A 20,076-nucleotide genomic window follows, 5' to 3' on the forward strand; every position below is an offset into this window, starting at 1 on the left:
AACGCATATTTCAATATCAGAGTTCATAACGATGCAAATTAAGATGTTAATGATTTAATACTTATTACAAATGACAAGGGACATAAATGATTCCTTTTTAGTTCCTCAAAAGGCTAGTCTTTGTTCTGTAATCTCGAAGCCTTTTCTTCACTATTAGGAACTTCAGCTGCCTCTGGGTAATACTGCAAACTCATTCAGGCGACCATGTGCATGAGGAGTGAAACTCAATCTCCTTTGGTAAAAGACCAATTGCTAATTATGCAATTTTGTGCAACTCTTTAACCTTCTCTGAGTTTATCGGTAAAGGATGGTAATTCAGACTGGCCCCAGGTTAAGATTGATATTCATCCCTGTGTCTCTGTAAGTTGTAGGTCAGTTGAAATGGCTGCATATGGTTCTAATTTAGCCTTGCTTTAAATCCACCGCAGGGGAGTCCATTTGGACTCTTTAGCAAAAAAAGAAAAAAAAGAGGAAAGATAAAGAGCTCCAAGTCTTTTCAATGATTTCAAAGCTGCCAAGTCAGCGAGTGAAGGTGATTGTGATGCATAATGTTTCAAGCAGGAGCTGGTTCAATGGTTTCAAAGTGAGAGCAAATTTGCATAACATTAAAGGGCAAGTAGAAGCTGTCTCTAAGTCAACCATTCTGAGCCCGTAACCGGGAACTGCCCACGCCTACCTACCAGGTCTGTGGTGGGGATTACAGAGAAAATGAAAAACACATGACAGAGTATTTGGCACCTTATTGGGATCCAATAAATATGTTCCTGTTTTTTACATCATTGGTGCTTTTGTACAATAACTGGGGGACCATCACCCTTAACCATTCTCAAAAGGGGTATTTCCAACAATATTCAGTCAACAATACATCTTTTTAAAGAAAAGCTGCCAATGTTGACATAGGGCTTGAGTCTTCACAGATGACAAGTATTTACTCCCAGGCAGAACTACTACGTAAATAATAAGAACACCATGTGACAGCCCTCAGGAACAGAATGGAGACAGGCCTTAGATGTCAGCTTGGGGGGATGGTGGTAGTCAGTGAGGGGGGACTTCCCTAAGGAAACTATAGGTGGTGCTGCATCACAGGGTAGAAGTAGGAGCTGATCAGGTAGAAAGGAAGGAAACACAAGTAGCAGAGGACTTGGGTATGAGGAGGGAATGTGTGTGTGTGTGTGTGTGTGTGTGTGTGTGTGTACCGTCAAATCAGATCTGACTGATACAGGAGATTGTTCCTCCTTCTCCAGCAGAGCATCTGGTGGATTTGAACCGTGGACCTCTGAGATTGCAGTGCAGCTTCTTGCCACTAGGCCACCAGAGCTCACCAGGAGGTATTTTTTTCTTATAATAAGAGAACCATTTAGTTTGGTTTTTTTTTTTAACCATTTAGGTTTTGCTGGAGTGGTGGGGGAGGAAGAACTGGGGGCAAGAGAGCCTCAGTGACCACTCACATTTGCAACACAATGGGCTTCTCATCCTGTCAAAGAATGGGCACTGCCAGGAGTTTTGGGCAAAGAGATGATGCAACAAGTGTGCCTAGAAAGCAACAAAAACTTGGGGAGGATGTCTGCCAGCTTTCCTGTGTGGATCAAGCCCACTCCTTCCCCTCCAATTCATTTACTAAGTCATTCAACTCCAGTGGGGAGGGGTGGGCAGGGAGAAAAGTGGAACAATGAATGAATGGAAATCCAAAGCCTCTGTAAATTTTCCTTAAAATGAATAAATAAAATTATTCTTAAAAAAGTTATTCCAGGTCTGCCCGGTACCAGGTGACACAGGAGCTGGAAATCAAGAGATGAACGGGGCTACTGAGGTTTCCATGTCAAGCCGGAAGAAGAAGGACGTTAAACAAGTGAGCAAGCTAGGAGCTTTCAGGTAAGTGCTGCTGGGAAATGCAGCCCGGTGAGAGGAGAAGCCCCTGCTTCCCCTACTCTCCTGCTCCTGCCAGCAATCCTCATCAAGCCTCCCGCCTCTGATCTAACTTTTGATTCCCAAGGAGGCTTTGCTCCTAGAAAAATGTCTACAGTAAATAATTAAACCAGCGCTCTAGGTGTTTTCCAATAAACCTTGTCCAAATAAGGTAGCCAGAGCTAGTTTTCCCCAGAGTTGGGACATTTTTGCTTAAGGACCCTTGATTTTGTCGGAATGGTCAAGTTTAAGGCCGTAGCTACCTTGAAACCCTTGTTGATCACGATTCCCATGGCAACACATGCTTTTCCTTTCCACACTCTATCTACCTTCTTCAATGTATATATATACACGCGAGTGTGGATATGGATTGAAGAGGAGCATTTGAAACGGTGGCGACAAGTGTGCCTTCCTGTCTGCCCTGAGTTTTGCGCTCCTTTAAAGAACTGGCTCTCTAAGGGACGGAATTAACAGCAACTAGAAAGGCTAAGTAGGAAGGCTGGAGGAAGAGTGTTTAGGCTAACGTATAGGGAACAATTCAGAAAAGGAAGGTGAAAATGATTGCAAAACTTGGAGGAGATCATCAGTGTCACTGATTTGTATATGTAGAAATTGTTGCATTGGTGTATACTCTACTGTGTATATTTTCAACAATACAAAATAACAATTGTTATTATTTTTTTAAAATCCCACAGATCCTGTGCATTGATTACTCCTTGAAACTTTTCAAACACTCCTGCGGGCAGCTTTTAGGCCTAGAGCCCCCTTCCCTGCCCACCCCAGCATTCTGCTCTGCTCGCACTGGGAGGGTGGGGAATGGGGCCCCGGGCACCGAGTGTCCCCTGGCCCAGCTCATCACTACTCGGGCGTTGGCATGTCAGCGCTTTTTGGTGCCAAAGGGATGCAGGCCAAGAACAAGTATGCGAACGTTGTATTAAAGGCAGCTGAAGAGACCAGGGGCTGAAACTGCAGACTTCCCGTTGTGCCCCTTGGTCTTCCTCCATTTGACACACTCACTGCAGCTTCTTTCTCCTTTTCGACAACGAAAAACGTCCAAAGACCTAGGAGAATTCTGTGTTTTAGGGAAATCTAGAGAAAACCCCAGGTCTTGTTCAACCCCCTGAAGGCCTCTTTTGCTCTCTAGGGGACAGTTGTGGTGAGGGAATAACTAAACCAGAGGCCCTCCTCAGAGGGACTTTCATTCTAACTAGGGAGAAGGTACTAATAAAAACAAAAAACAAAACAAACCAAAAACCAGTTTACACCTGACAGGGTGTTTTTACATATTAAATCATAGGGTCTGAGCCCAAAGTAAATGTAAAGATCATGTCCACAGCACCCGATTCTTAGCAGATACTTCCTAAACTTCTGAACACTTTGTTATTTTTGTTAGGTGCCAGTCGTGTCTGACTCATAGAGACCCTCTGAGCAACAGATCTGAACCCTGTCCTATCCTGCACCATCCATCCTCCTCATCTCTGACTTGTGCCCATTGCAGCAATCCTTGTGTCTGTTCATCTCTTTGAAGGTCTATGAAGAAAAACGTGGCCTCCGGATAGGAAGAAGACATCTGAACACTAGACACTGCTAACTGGTCACTCATTCATTCACTAATTGAACACTTATTTAATGGACATCTTCCAGGTTCTGCATTTTAGGTTAGGAAAAAGGAAGAAAGCCAGATATACTTGTTTGAGACCCTCCAAGAGGTGTCACTCCTTGGAAATAGACGTCATTCCGGGAAAGGTGGAGGGTAAGTCAAAGAGAGGCGGATGGTCAACAAGATGGATTGACACACACACACACACACACACACACACACACACAAAAGTGGATTGACACAGTGTCTGTAACAATAGGCTCACCATATCAGATACCTTGAGGATGTGTGAGGGAGGGCAAGGTTCACATCTTATGTTCACAGGGTTGCCATTGTTAGATGGGACAATTTAAGGCTATCTAACAACAACAATGTTGCATCTGTGAAATGTATCGGGGGTTTTTGTTGTGGTGGTGATTTTGTCTTTTAAAGATAGGGCATCACAGATTGGGAGGTAAGCTAAGGGGTGGAAGGCAGGAGACAAGGCATGCTCCATGGCCAGTAGAGGAGGTAAGGTTATTAAATGCAGTCCCTGTTCAGCGGGCAGGCCTTAAAAAGCAATCACTTGATAGGAGAGGTGTAGAAGAGCTTGAACAAAGTCAAATATTATTCTACTGCTTATCCTCCCCTTGCCCATAGCATTACGCCCTCACTCTGGGCCCTTAAATAACAACCTGTGATTTGTTGCCCAACTACCCAGCATGGGCAATCCTCATGAATTCTAATATCTTCTCTGTGAAATCAGTATGATTCCCCTCCTCCCATTTTACACTTGAGGAAAAAGTCTTGAGAGAACCTGAGCCACTAGCATCCCTTGGCCATCAAGTAGGCAGGGAGCAAGGATCTGAGTGCACTCTTGCTTGTTGTCTGGCTTCAGGATGGGGGAACCTGCCACAATTCTTTCCTGGCCAAAATGTGAGGGCCCAGGAGCTCACACAACCAACACGCGCAAAATGACAGAAGACTTTTTCTACTGTGGCTAGTCTGACTGGTCTCAGAGAGGTGGGCAACTTTTGGCAGAGGAACGCAAGGAAGAAGACAAGCCACGGAAGGTGAAGGAGGAGGGAGAGGAGGGGCCGGAGAAGTGGAGTGCACTCTCTGGAGGGGCCTCCCTCTAAACACTACCCAGCTCGGTTAATCATTCCCTGACCTTCCTTCCTCCTCTCGCCTCACCCGCCGGATTGCCACATCAGCTACCTCCCTCCCGCCGGCCTGATGATTCGCCGGGTTTTCCCAGGATCCCCGGTTTTGAGGCTGTATTTATATTGACCCCCATGCCCTTGGGCCGTGCCCTAGAGAGATCATTAGCTCCCTAGGATCTAACGCCTATTCAAACGCCCCAGGAGGCTTGGCCTTCCCCCTCAGCCACCTTCTAAAAAGGTCAGGCTGCAGAGATCCAGTCCTGAAACTGATTAGCAAGTTACAGACGCAGCAATATAGCTGGTGACAGCTGCAGGAGGGTGTTTGCAAGGCTTAAGTTAGATAATGTATGTAAAGTGGCCGGCTGCAGGGTAGCTGTTCAGTAGAGTCATAGCTGACCCTCCAGTGGATTTTCAGAGGCAACTGATGGCACCAGAAGAGATTGCTCTCCCTTCTCCAGCGGAGCAACTGGTGGGTTTGAACCTCGTGCCTTTGAGTTGGCCTCACAACTCACTACTAGGCCACCAGATCTCCCTGGTAGGTAGTAGTGGGTGGGTAACACATATTTGAGCCTTTCTGATTTTTTTAATCTCCCAGGAATGGGCATTTCCGGCTCAGAAAACTGTAGTTTATATAACTTCTAGAAGCTTCTAGAAGTGGCCGAGGAATGAAAAGTCCGATGTCCCTCTCGTGGGTCAGAGGCAGGGTTTGCATGCAGATTGTAGGCACAGCTTTGGGCTCTACCACTTGCTGTCCAGGTGAACGTGTGAAGAAGCCATGTGTGAAGCCACAGCAGCGCCAGCACCACACCTGCCCCATGTGCTGGGCTCTCAGCGTTGCTCTGAAGCCCACGCAGTCCGCTGGTCGCTAGAGGCCAGGCCTTTAACCTCTCTGAGCTCACTTCTTCCGGTAGAAGATGGGGTCTAAAGTGTGTGTTTTTATTTTCTTATTTTTCTGGCTGACCAGATTTTCTACCACGATGCCGCTACACACCATGCAAAGCTAATCCTTTCAGCCTAGGAGCGCTCGCCGGGAAGCGGTGAACGCAGCAGAGTGGACCCCGAGTCCCCCGGCTGGGCGCCCCGTCCTTCATGGGGCCTAGGGATCCGACCAGTCGCTTCCGAGCGCTGCTGGACTGCCGGGCACTGAGCAGCGCGCGCCGGGACCCCACGGTCCGAGAACGGACGGGGCGGGGCCAGGCCTGGGGGCGGAGTCTGACCGGGCTCGGGGCGGGGCTGGCCTGGGAAGGCGGAAGCCTACGGTCTAGGGGTGGCGGCAAAACCCGGATGGGACTTTTCACGTTTTCCGGAGCGGCGCTCCGGGAAACGGCGGGTGGGAAAACCCGGCGCCCGGCAGCCCTTGTTTTCTTTGACGCAAGGGCTCGGGACGCAGCCGCCGTCGGCGGAGCGCCTGTTGAGAAGCGACCCCAGACGGAGCTTCTGTAGTCCCTCCGCCCCCACTTCGCCCGGTCTCGGAGCCTTAGTCCTCCCCGCTGCCTTCCTGGTGGCCATGGAGTGTCCGCACCTCAGTTCCAGCGTCTGCATCGCTCCGGACTCAGCCAAGTTCCCCAACGGCTCCCCGTCGTCCTGGTGCTGCAGCGGTGAGTGCGGCTCCGGGCCGCGCGGCCGGGCACCCGAGGCCCCGGCTCCGCGGGGCCTGCCGTCTAGGGGTCGCGGACTGCCGGCGCGACGACTTTGAGAGGGGCGAGGGTGAGCGGGGCCCGGCCGGCTGGGCTAGGGGTACGTGCTAAGGCGGGCGGAGCGGCGGCGACGGCGGCTCCTTTGTTTCCCGCAGCCCGACGGCCCGGCCGGGGATGGAGAGGCGCGAGGGGCGGGAGCCCGCGGGGCCTCGCGCGCGGGGGGCGCCAGCGGCGGTGAGGGACCCCGGCCCGCGGTTCGCGCCCCCGCCGCGCCGCCCTGTGGGGACCGAGCTTGCGCCTGCCGTGGGGTTGGGGGCTGTGGGGAGCGTGTGTCCGGCCCGGCACTGAACGGAGCAGGCGGGGACGATGCCGCTCTCCGGGCGCAGCTTTGTCTGGGCTGCGGGGTGCCCGGACGGTCCCTCGCCGCCCGTTCAGGCCCGGCTTCCTTGCCCTTCCCTGCCGACTCAGGCGGCCGTGTCCGCGGCGGGCGGGGGCCGGGAGCGGCGCTCGGAAGCTTGGGCGGCCGAGCTCCGAGTGTTTCATCAGCCGGAGGGTGAAGTTTGAAAACAGGCTGGAGCTAAAGAACTTGGGAGGAGGGAGGCGAAGCCAACAGCTGCTTTAGAGGAGCGGCTCGAGTTTGGCTTTCCCATCTTTTGGGTTGTCTGGGATTGTTTGGGAGTCCCGAGTTCATGTGCTCGGGGAACGCTATTAGGTTTATGTAATGCCTTTTGCTTACGTAGCTTAAGCATTTTAACTCCTTCTGCGGGTCCCTTTGAAAACCCCACTGCCCTCTCATTGTCTGCTCCAGCGATTTAGGATCGCGCCGGCCACACTGCTTTGATTACTTCCTGGTAGAGCCCTAGGGCCGCAGCTCGAGTCTTTGTTTATTAGCTTTCAGATGATCAATGGTAGCTTGACTTGGAGTGTAAAATTAGAGTCGTACGTTTAAAAAAAAAAAAAAAATCTTGTGTGCCTTTGAAAAACTCAAAGGAGCAGCGATATAGTTTGGCTTATGAGACATTTCTCATTGTGGGTCGCAGCTGGGAAGGGAGTTTTGACACTTTTGACAGGTTGCTTCCTAAATGGTGATTATGCCCGAAGAAAGAAACAGCGTACACAAAGGAAAAATGTACCCAAGGATAAAAGAATAGATGTAACTGCAGTTTCCTGGAGCCCACCGAGGTTTGAGGTTTGGTGCTTTTGCTTGGCTTTTGTAAGTCAAGATTGCTTTATCTCCATGAAGCCTTTAAAGATTAACTGGTTAATTGGCTTTACAGTGCAGTATTGCAGTTCTTTGTGAAGGTTGCAGACATTTGTATATATTCTTTTTACCTGTAAGTATATTTCGAAAGGTAAATGGTTGAATCTGGAACAGCCAATAAGGAGTATAAAAGTGCTTTCCATATTGGCTAGTGATACATTAACTGTAGCTATACTTGTGGTCCTTACAGCTGTAACTTTTAATTTGCCTTTTTTAAAAAAAGAGATTTGGGGGCACACCAAATCAAAGCAAACGCAAAAAGCATCCATTTTAAGGAATAATAAAATCATCCTTGCTAATCTGTAGTGAACTCTTAAGAATATAGAGAGGACCTTTCCCACATTGCAGGCTTTTTCTACATAAAACGGAATCGAATTTAAAAATGGCTTCACTGGGCATATGTACCTAAAAAGGAAGAGAATGATCTCCTGTTGTGTTTGCGTTGTCCTCTTCAACTTAGAAGAAAGATGCAGAGAATTGAGCATCTCTGGAGAAACTTAAGAGCAAACCTGAGAGACTTAGAGAGGCCCTTAGCAAGAACAAACTAGTATGTTTAGCCCTAAGGGTGGGGTTATTCCTGGGATAGTATCTTTGTATCTTGCAACAAAGTTTGCCTCTGACAGGGCTTTTCAAGGGTTGTTCTAGCCATTGGCTTGGGTTTGTGGAAGCCACACAGCTAGTTTCTCAACTTCATGTGGGTTTGTTCTTCTGTCCACACTCAGAGAATTGGACCTATTTTATGTGGTCTTCTCCCTTTAACCTGTTGGCATGTATTTGTTGATTTAATCTAGTGTCATTATTGTATAGAGCTTGATCTTGTTCTTGCCTGCCTGTTGTTTCAGCGATTAGTACATCTGTGAATCCCTAACTAATTCATCATCGTGGTGTGTTGTATATTCTGGTATTTATTCTCCAACATTGTATAATTCCCTTCCCCTTTTTGGGGGGTAAAGGAACAAGAGGGTAGCTAATGCCTGGGTATTGAGTGTGGAATAGTGTTTATTAATGAGGAGAAAACCCTATTCTGGCACCTTGACAGCATATCCTTGTTTTCTTTGGGAACTTGCAATTACAATGGAGTGAGGGAGGGATCCTTAAGACTGCCAAACAAGTTCAAAAGACCAGCATGTTAGGCTCAAAGAGATAGCAGTACATCCTTAGGCAAATAGTCTGCTTCCTTCCAGTATCAGTTTCATTAGATCATCTTTTTAAAAAACTCCTCCAAAATGAACCAAATAACCCAAAAGATAATACTTCATACTTATTTTACATGCTGCTTTTAGATGGACCAAGTAATTTTTGTGACAACTTGAGGTTCCTTAAATGGGCCAATATGACCTACCCGCTTTGGCTGAATACAGCTAGATATATTTATTATTCAATAAGATGAGGGAGTGTAAGAAGTAATTATGTTTCAGAATAAACTTGTGTTTATTTATAGAAGGCTTTATGTTGGGTTATATAATTGTGTACAACACATATGTAATTGTGTACAATTACATAACTCAAATGTCAAGCTTTTTGTTCTCAGAACCTCTTGGACTCCTGAAATAACTATTGAGAACCTAAGGGAGTCTGTGTGTGACTTCTATTTAATGATATTTACTACATCAGAAAATAAAACTGATAAATTAAAAAATATGTGTCTAATAATTAACTTACAAATAATAAATATGTTCAGTAACACTTTATGGAAAAAATAACAGTTTTTTAACAAAATTAGTGAGAAGAGTGGCATTGTTTTGTATTTTTGAAGCTCTTATTGTCTAGCTTAGTAAATAATTGTCAGCTGTATTCAGGTTGTTGAGATACCACAAGTCATTCAAGGCTCTAGAAAATGCCTTTGCATGTTTGTGAGAGAACAAGAGTGAACAATAGAAGTAATTTTTTTTTTAATTTGGAAAAACATATTTGGGGTACAAGGAGGTGAGGGTTGGGGGCAGAAGTGTGAGGATGGGCAGGGATGCAGTTGCAGAGCTGCACAGTTTGGTCGGTGGGGGGAAGAAGTAATATTTTTAAAAGTAATGTCTAAAAGTTTTACTTTGAAAACAATTTTGACCTCATAGATACCCTAAGAGGATTTTAGACTTTCTTGAAGGCTGAAGACTACACTTTGAGAACCCATTGATATAAAAAACAAACTCATCAAAGTGGCTTAAAAATTTTAGAGACATTCTCGAGGCTTTAAGGCTAGCAACACTTATGGGCCTCTGTGAGGCCAGAGCTGGCAACTAACAAAAAAGAGGTTTGCAAAGTGTTTTTAAATGTATTTGTTAGAAAACACATCATGGGGTCCAATATCTGCTGGCTCTCAAAAAGAATTGCAGTCTAATTTAGTTGGGGAGCAACAGGAAGAACTGGTTAGAAGGGAAAAAAAAATCCATGTTAAGATTTCAGGTAAATGTTGAAAATAACAATCTCCTAATAAGGTAAAAGCTGATTTATGTTCAATCTTTACCAAAGGCATTTTAGTTTAAGTGGAAGATTTTGAATAAAAACTAGGAAATTCTTTCCAAAATTTTAATATATGCACATACCAGGTGTTATTTTCAGAAGCTGGAGGCTCAAGCATACTTTATTTTGTGGATAAAAAAATTGGACAGGCGTAAAATATAGAGAAACATTGTTTAAGAATGTAGCCTGAACACAATTGATTTTTAATATTGTGGTTTGGTGAAAATTTACATAGCAAATGAGATTCTCATTTAATAACTTCTGTACCTCTTATTCTGTGAGATTGGTTACACTTTTCAGAATGTGTCAGCATTATTACTTCCATTCTGATTGTTCTGTTTCCATGAATCTACCTTGCGTTTCCATGAATCTACCTTGTCTCCATTACCTTTTCATTTTTGGTCTAGGGTAAATGCTGACCCTTCAGTCTCATTTAGATAGATGATTGTTGAGAGAAGCCTAGTATTTACTGATGAGATGTTATTTTATGAGTTTCTCTTGTCTTTTGGCTGATGGCTGACCACAGCCAGTGGTTTGAGTTCCAAGTTTAAAGGGTATCTCAGAGTGATAATATGGGGTAAACACAACTATTTTAATTAATAGATATACAGAAGACTTGATGTTCTTTTGCCAAGCTTTTAGATTTCAGGGGCTTGAATTATTTAGGCGGATAAATTGGAAATACTTTAATAGCACACACATGAGAATTTATTCGTATTCTTTAAAGAGATGAGAGTACGTCTCTAAATTTAGAACATACACCTATACCTGCCCTTGCCCTTACATTTATCCTACTCAAAACCAGTAGGTAGATAGATGTAGGTCAAGGCTGGTTTTGAAATTTCCAGAGTATAATGAAGATAAACCCTTTTTAAAAGATTCATTTAGTGGGATAAGGTACTGATTATTGCTGCTTTTACAGTGGCGATAAATTTGTAATGAACTGATAAGCTTTTGACAAAGGTGAAAAATCACCTTAATGCAGTGATGGATTCTTTCAAAGCCTACATCTTGTGAAAAGTCTTTGCTCAGCACACTAAATTTTCGAGATCTGTCATTTGTTTCTCATCAGGTCAAATGCATTTCTTGCATTTTAATAGCACCACAGAGTATTTCTTAAGTGCATAGCACATAATAAGTCACGCAGAAAATATTTGCTTAATGAATGAATGAACTGTCTTCTGTGTAGAGTGTGGCAGGAATGGTGGTTGACTTATGTTGAAACAAATGCAAAGTAACTGTGCTTTGCTCAAAATATTTTAACCAATGCTTACTCACTCCCAGTGTTTTAGTAGGTAAGGTAAATTTTGGCTGTATTGTGAACAAATGACCACCTATCATGTTCTTACCACAATGGTTTAGTATTCTTTTGACATTCTGTTTCTGTATGGGCAGGGAGGCATTATACCATTAATTGAATGGGGCAGAGGGCAGATAAGTTTTTAATTTTCTGAAGATTAGAATTCAGATTGTGCATACCTTTCTGAAACATTTACATCTCCCTCTTTTTTTCTTTTTAACCAAAATATTTAAATTTAAGTAATTGTTTTTCTACCCTTTCTTGGCAGTAATTCCTGTAACTGTTTTCCCTAAACCTCAGAGCAGCACTAGTTTCTCTCCAGAGTTATAAATAATTTGTAGTGGGTATAAAAGGCCTAGAATTTGGTATGTGCTTTGTGTGTTCAAAGAATCTAGATGAAGTTTAGCATTTTGTTGTTTTGAAGATGTTTTGATATAGTGATCAGAAGTTAATTTTTAAATAGTATACTTTCAGTAGTATACAAAGAACATCTTCATTGGCCTAAGGAGAAAAAGGATGAAGGGGGGGCGAGGGAGGGGAGTTGGGGAGAATTCAGATTCTTTGGTTCAATTTCCTGTTACTCATTTATCATCAAAATAATTCTTTCTCATCATTCTTTGCTTTTACATCACTGACCTCGGGCTCTTATATCATCCTGCTTTTTCCTTGCTGAAATTTATGCAGTTTCATTCTCTACTGGAATATAATAAATTAATTTCAAATCCTTCAGATTACATTTAGAAATACCCATGTTTTTATGATGTTTTGTAGCTCAGTGAGCATGCTCATGACTGATGTAGTTTGTAGCTCAGTGAGTAATTTAAATTACTGTTTTAAATTTTAATTGAGGCTCTCTGCCATCAGGCAGTAACTTGGATGTACATTTCTTTTTTATTTACTCTGTTTTTTTCTTTATGAGCACCTCCCCTCCACCCCTTCCCCAGCTTTTCCAGCTCCCTTTATATTTTCCTTCCTTTTTTTTTAAAGAGCCATTTTATTAAGCTGTAAGTTATGTTTTAGCTGTGAGCAAGTTTTTTTTTAATTTTTTAATTTTTTTATTAAGTTTTGTGTGCGTGTACCGTCAAATCAGATCTGACTGGTACAGGAGGAGATTGCCCCTCCTTCCCCGGCAGAGCATCTGGTGGATTCGAACCATGCACCTCTGGGATTGTAGTTGCAGCTTCTTGCTACTAGGCCACCAGAGCTCCCCTTGTGAGCAAATTTTTTATTCAACCCAGGCACCCCAGTACAATTGTCTTTGTGGAGCAGGAACCAACTCATAGTTGAGTCCCCTGCAGGTTTTCAGAGGCAATAAATCTTACAAGAGGAGATTGTCCATTCTTCCATAAAACAGTTGGTGGATTCCAACTTCGTGCCTCTAGGTTGGCAGTGCAATAGGTAGATTTAAGTAGTATTATATTGTTGGAGTGGTTAAGTGCAGTTGGAAACCAGCAACTATTCTGCAGGAGAAAGATGTTAGTCAGCTTCAGTATATTCATGGCCTGGCGGTGTTACTCACCTTAGAAGCCTGTCTGTTGTTTGTCTAAACTCAAGGGTGAGTTCAGATCTAAGCTTAAATGGTGTCCAAGGGCCACTGTCCTGGTAGTTCCATCATTATCTATCAGGCCAGTAAGTTTGTTTTATGATTTTGAACTTCACTTTGTATTTTTTCCCCCTCCTTTTCTGTTTGGGATCTCCTATTGTGATCCAGATCAGAGCTGAACATCATCTACTTCTGGTCTTAGGGACATAAAACCAAGAGACCAACATTTGCTCAAAACAAAGCTCGGAGGTGGGGAAAGAAGGATGAAATGGAAAGAGAACCCAGGGAGGAATGGGAAGAGCAGTGTTTTCATGGAGGGGGTCTAGAACCTATGTCAGGAACACAGTGCGTGTAAATTGTTGAATGGGAAACAGATTTTTTCTAAACTTTTATCCAAACTACAGTTAAAAAAAGATTTATGGCCTTGGAAACACTATAAGACAGTTCTGTTCTGCCCTATATCCTATAGAATTTTTTTGAGTTGGGTTTTGTCAGTGATTGAAGTGGAAAATACTGTAAGTATTTTAATGTTTATGTTTATTAATGCCCTGTTAAGATGTGAGAGCAACTGCATTCTCAAGTGTTTTAATCGGAGTTTTCCTGGACATACCACTCAGAAGGAAGTACTTTGATAGGTTCTCAGTAGGGGCTAATACTTTTTAAGTGCAGTTAGGAGGAAACCTACCTACCTTGATTGACAGTTTAGAATGCCCAGAATAGCATTAACATCAGTAACAGCTTGTTCATCTCACCTAGAATGTCTTGTGCCAAGACCTTGCAAGATATTCAGAGATGTGTGTTTAAGAGTCTGTTTTCAGAATGATTTTAAGAGATTCTTTTAAACTGCTAGGAAATTTACTTAAACATTGTTCATTTCAATTGTATCTTGAGATCTTGACTCTTGTTAAATTAGTTTTGGCTTAGAAATTTGTAAGTAGAGCACATCTTTTAATTGCTTGGGGTCTGTAGATGTTGGTATCTATAGCAATTCCAGCTGTTTTCTCATTTTAGCTTTACTGAGTAGGAGGAGAACTGAGAACAACAAAAGTGACTTCAAAGCACTTGACTGGCATTTAATCCTGACTAATTAACTACTCATCCTTGTAGTTTTTCCTGTTTTATAGATTGTGAAACTAAACCAAAGATTGGGAGAGAGTTGCTCAATTGCTCGGGATATTAGAGATAGCCTAAAGCTTAAATTAAAATGCCATTTTAATAATATTTCAGTAATTTCTAATAACATTTAAATTCAATTTTAAAAGGTTGCTTTTTAGCCTAGTTTTATTTTGTAATCTCCTAACCTAATCCTTCCTTGTTCATTTAAACAATTAGAAGGTTGGGAAACATAATTAAAATAATTCATCTGAAGACTCTGACATGAAGTTTTAATTTTAAGCTCCACATTCTGAAATGATACACATGGTTAGTATACTGAGTTGCCTGTTAAAAGGTTGGAGGTTTGAGCTCATCCAGAAGAACCTAGGCAGAAACACTTCTGAAATAATCGGCCATTGGAAATACTGTGACATGAAAGGAATTGCTCTGATAAGTCAGTGATAACTGATTTGATTTCTTATTGATTAAAATATGTACAAATTGGAACAAGAGCTTGATAGTATGATTGGAAAACAACTATTTTTGAACATTTAGCACCTTGTAATGTTTTAGTTTATCTCAGATTTAAATGTTTAGTAGGTTGAAATTCACACGCAGGAAATCTGCCTTCTCAGTATAGTTATGGATAAAATGCAGTTATTTTTGTTTGACCTGTGTTTCTGTTGTTGAAGCTGTCTAACACCAACACCTCCTGTCTCTTCCCTACCCCGTGAATTTTAACTTTATTTCTGGCAGAGAGGATTCTTCTTAGAGGTAGTTTGTTATGTGATGGGGGAAGGGAAGAATTATTTAGATTGCAGTTTTGCTTTGGATTGTTGATTTTAGACTACATACATTTGCAGTCTTATGATTTTTTCTCAGTTTTATTTTCTGTAAAAGTAAGTTAATTATAGTCTTTAGACTTCAGTGCTAAAAACAGATTCCCTTATCTTTTTTAAGGTACACTGAAAATTGTGTACTCTGTGAACTATTTACAGATGTCTAAAATCTGGGCAAGTTTAGGAAAGCTATTTCAGATTTTTAAAACTTTTTGAAATTAAAAACATTGGAAATTGGAGAAAAACTTAAGTTTACTTAAGTGTCTTTAAGTGTTTTTGTTAGCCGCATACTTCACAATTAAGAATTGCTGGTTAATTAAAATCTAGCTCTGATTGTCATTTGTAGAGAACTTTGCTACTAGTCAAATGACAATGTGGCAATTTGATATCACCAGCTGCTCCACCAAAGAAAGATCAGAAGTCTCTTTCCATGCGATTTACATCCTCTGAAAACTTGCTGGATTGTCAGCTACGAGTTAAGTTCCAACTTGATAGCAGTAACTTTGACTGAATTGAAATTTGTAAGACCCTTTTGAGAAGAAAAGTGATAATTTATACTTAAAATGCACCATACTGGATTTTTTTTTTTTTTAAATACCAAGGCCCCCTGGATATTACCTGATTGGTTCTCTGCTTTAGTAACAGGCTGGTGAAGCTGTTTTCCACTAATTGACATTCCTGTCCTGGTATTTTTTTCTTTTATGTGTTCTAGATGGGTTTAAAACAGCATTGTAGAGAAAGTTATTTCTTTATCCTTGACTCCTTTGAAGAGTCTTTTATGAACTATTCTTGTTCTGTTTTTCTACCAGAAGGAGAATAATTGCATTTAAATGTATGTTTTCCAGGAATTTCTGTATGATCAAAAACTTTAATAAAAATATTAACATCTCAATATTGTACACCAGATATTCAAAGCAGGGAATGGTGATAATTTATTATTTTAAAAAGGAAACTTAAAAATGTGGAATAAATGAAAATAAGAATTAAAAGAAACTACGTTTTATAATAATTTATGGTTTTGATTTAAAATAAAATGGCAGGAATACATGGGACAGGTTTGAAAATTATTCCTGTTTTTTTTTAAAAAACTGAACTCTTGATTTTACCAAATAATGAGAATAGTAACAACTTTTTTTTTAAAAAAAAAAAACTAAAAGAGTTAATTTTAGGGGTTTTCAGGTACCGCTGCTGAATTGTTAGGTCAAACCTTTCAACAACAACAGTCCTGTAAGCAGAGTATTAATATATGCCCAGCTTATATTTTCCCGTTTTCTTCTTTCATAAAGAGAGCCACTGATTATACAAAAATTAAGAGTTTCCCAGCATAGCAGTAAATAACTCATGCAGTAGGGTCTCCCCCCCCCCCACTTTGTACTTTATTGCTAGCCTTTATTAAAGTACCACAAAAAACTTTTAGAAGAAGGATTGGGCAGTGCAGGTGTGTATGAACATTCCAGATAAAATGTTTGATATATAGCTTCCTAGGTCCCTTACACTTTTAAAAAATTATTTAGGAGGTGTAGGTCTTCTGTAAATGAATCTTATCTGTCTTATAGTGCCAACTTACTATTTTGAAACAATACTTGTATGGTGTTTATATTTACAACTGTCTCTTCTTTGAAGATGCTTCTACGGTTCAACCATGGATTTACTTGCTTAGATTCTTGGCAAAAGCATGGAATTACATCAGACCTTGCAGTATAAATATATGAAATGTCATCAGTTTTCTTAAGGGACTCATGGTTGTGATCATTCACCATTCTCCAAAATGTCTTCTAGAATCTTTACCATGACATAATCAGCTTTGTAAAAAGCAACATCCACTACTGTCCATAGCAACCTAATGGACAGACCAGAACTGCCCATAGGGTTTCAAAGGCTGTACATTTTCACAGATGCAGCTGCCAAGCCTTCTGCTTCAGAGTGGTTGGAGGATGGGGGAGGGAGTTGAACCTTTAAGTTGGCAACTGAGCACTTAACCACTGTGCCATTAGGGGTTCTCTGTCACCTTGATGGGGTAACTTATTTTTTACAGTATAAATTCTTGGTAATTTTTCTGAAGTTTTTTTTGTCTCCTCTTCCAAAGGCAGACTGGCCCATTTTGATTCTTTTACTGATCTGTTTTGTCTTTAGTAGTTTTGGTGGTTTTTTAAAGTTTTTAAATTTTTTTTGTGTGTACCTTCAAATCAGATCTGACTGGTACAGGAGGAGATTGCCTCTCCTTCTCCATCAGAGCATCTGGTGGATTCAAACTACATACCTCTAGGATCGCAGTGCGGCTTTTTGCCAAACCTTCCCCATTTCCCTTTCTCCTCCTTTGGGAACTTGAGGAACAACTTCTGTAGGAGGCATAATTGCTTCACCATGGCCTTTTCACAAAGTAGATCTGAACGAGTCTGAAATTACGAGGAATAATTACAAATTTGTTTTGTGCATTACAGACGTTTTTTTGACTTGTTTTTTTGTTTTGTTTTGTGTATGTGTGTATACCATTAAATCGTATCTGACTGGTACAGGAGGAGATTGTCCCTCCTTCTCCAGGAGAGCCTCTGGTGGATTCAAAACGTGCACCTCTGGGATTGCAATGCAGCTTCTTGCCACTGGGCCACCAGAGTTCCCTGATTATAGTTTTTTTAATATCCCCTTTGACACATTGCATTTATTATAACCCTAAATGCACAAACAGCAATTTTAGGTAACTATGATTATTTATTTATTTATTTTTTAGGTTAACACCACAAGCAGTTTATTAATATATTGCAATATTTTACTACAGAAGTAGTCTTAAAGGGCTTAACCTGCTCAACATAATAATGCTGTATTTTTTTTTTTGCAAGATAGGTATATTCATAGGGTCGCTATGAGTGGCACTTAACAACAACTACAAAATATCTTTCAGATAAATTCACATTACATTCCAAATAGCTTTTAAGTAATCAGGTCTGGTATTTTTATGCAGAAGGTAGTATACATAAGCCCACACATCAGTCCCCAGCAGTGGAATACAACTTGTTCCTTGCATTGGGTTCCTGATTAGAGTAAGCAACAATCTGTAAGTGTTCTTTCTCTTTGTTGAAACCAACTATGATTATTTAAAAACATTTTATTTTATATTGGTTTGCATACAAAATTCACATATATTGTGTTTCACACTTTCCTTCATTCACATTGTGTTTCATAGAATCATTCCTATATCTTGTGTTACATAAAATTAATCACCGTTGAACTATGCCCCCCCATTACCGCATCTTTTCAGGTCCTCACTGGATCTTTTCCAATTCCTTCACCCCTTCCCTCTGCCCATCAAATTATGTCACACCATGATATCCCCCTGGCCCTTCTTTACCCTTCTGCTCCCTCCTCCACCCCACTTGGGCCTTCGTACAGATTTTACTGGTTACTGTGCATTGTAGTTTTGAGACTATTGTTTCACATATGTCATTTCCATTTAATGTTGAAGAACTGACTTAAAAAATCCATTTCAAAATAAAGAAAAATACCTGAGCCAGTGGGTGTCCAGCCTTACGGATAAGAATTTGCCTTCATGTGGGAAGTCAGCAAGGCCAGATGCCCTCTCTTTTGGACTCTGTAGGTATCTGGATCTGTTAACATATAGATGACAAGTTTTGGCCAGCTTTGAAATTACATTTGCTGGTAGAGGATACGTCATTAGCTCTGTAAATAGCCTCACAGTATATCAGGAATTCAGTAGGTGCCTGCTCTCAAATGATGAACTGCTGTTGTAATTTTTATATCACAGAGATCTTAAATAGACTTTATCCCCCCACCCCCAAGACTAAAAACAAAAATTAATTAGGGCAGTTTTATGAATTGATAAGACCATTAGGCCCATTTAACTTTTATAGGTTAATTCATATTTTTAGAGGAGTAGTACATATAAATCATTAAGTCATATAATTCCAGAGGATTTAAAAGAAAACAATAGTTCCCATTCCTCTACCCTCAACTCTCTGATCCAGAGACAACTACTTTTCACTTTCTCATATTTACCTCTATTCTTTTAAGCAATACACTGATGCTTCTTTATCAGTTTTAGATCTTGTCCATTGGTAGCTTACAATGATAAATGAAGACATTAGTGCTTGTACAATCTTTCTCTTCTGATCTTCATTTCCAAACAGGTATCTGAGAAATGAGAGCTTTTGATTGGTATGCTGATTGTTTTCTTTCTTACCCAATATATTATTTTTATTTTTCTTTGAGTTAGTAAATGATCTTTCAGTTCTTTAGTTATTAATTTCTATACTTTTTTCCTCATGTATTTGTCAGATGTCTATGAATATTATTTCCGAAGCACTTAAGCAGGTTGATTTCTTAGTCTCACATATTTCCCCCCCAAGTACGTTTTTCTCCGTTCTCCCTGTCCCCTTGCATCTATTTTGAAATAATTATTTCCTGGGACTACTAGACAGTTCTTACTCTGCATGTGTCTTCACTTTTTTTTTAAGCTCCCATTTCCAAGGACTCATGTCTTTTTCTTTCTTAGTTTATTCTTTTGTTTTGTTGAAATGTATAATCCCATCCATGGGAGGTAAATTTTTTTTTCTTTTTCTTTTTTTTTTTTTTAATTTTTGTGTGCGTGTACCGTCAAATCAAATCTGACTGGTACAGGAGGATATTGCGCCTCCTTCTCCGGCCGAGCGTCTGGTGGATTTGAACCGTGTTCCTCTGGGATTGCAGTGCAGCTTCTTGCCACTAGGCCACCAGAGCTCCCCGGAAGGTAAATTTTTGACCCCTTGGAAGTCTGGTTTTTTTAATTGTACTTTTATATTTGATTGCATATAGGATATTATGTAGAGACTCCTCTTCCCTTAGATTTATGAAGGATTGCTTCATTACTTCTAGTGTTGCTGTTGAGAAACGTGCTGCCTCTCAAATATCTGTTCCTTCACATGCAACGTTTAACTTTTAAATTTTTAACTAAAAAGCTCTTAGAATATTTCTTTTATTCTTGCTGGTCTAAAATTTCAAGATGATGTGTGACCCTTTTCTCATTTCCTGATCATTCCTTTTGTTTTGCAGTATCTTCTCTTATGATTCCAGCTTTTTAGAGATTTTTATGTGTCACAGTCTCCACCCATGCAGAGATTTTTCTATGTCCCCTGCATTTTTGTTTCCTGAGTCCCTGTTTTGTTTTTTTAAATTGTGTGTGTGTGTGTGTGTGTGTGCGCGCGCGCGCGCGCGCGCGCGCGCGTACGGTCAAATCAGATCTGACTGGTACAGGAGGAGATTGGCCCTCCCTTCTCCAGCAGAGCATCTGGTGGATTCGAACTGTGCAC

At 41.3% G+C, this 20,076-nt stretch overlaps 1 protein-coding gene across 2 annotated transcripts in view; it reads left to right on the forward strand.

Annotated features, from left to right (window-relative positions):
* Positions 1–6,015: 6,015 nt before the first annotated feature.
* Positions 6,016–20,076, forward strand: part of USP3 (ubiquitin specific peptidase 3) — a 110,592-nt gene continuing 96,531 nt past the window's right edge. Inside the window, exon 1 of one of the 2 annotated variants that reach the window (XM_006899614.1) lies at positions 6,016–6,245. In XM_006899614.1, coding sequence (XP_006899676.1) covers positions 6,155–6,245 — 91 coding nt within the window. In that variant the 5' untranslated portion in view covers positions 6,016–6,154. The remainder of the gene's footprint in view (positions 6,246–20,076) is intronic. The other variant, XM_006899613.1, reaches the window with a different exon arrangement.

This window comes from Elephantulus edwardii, unplaced genomic scaffold, assembly GCF_000299155.1.
Source record: "Elephantulus edwardii isolate Elephantulus edwardi_28Jun2011 unplaced genomic scaffold, EleEdw1.0 scaffold00263, whole genome shotgun sequence".
Classification (NCBI taxonomy): Eukaryota; Metazoa; Chordata; class Mammalia; order Macroscelidea; family Macroscelididae; genus Elephantulus; species Elephantulus edwardii.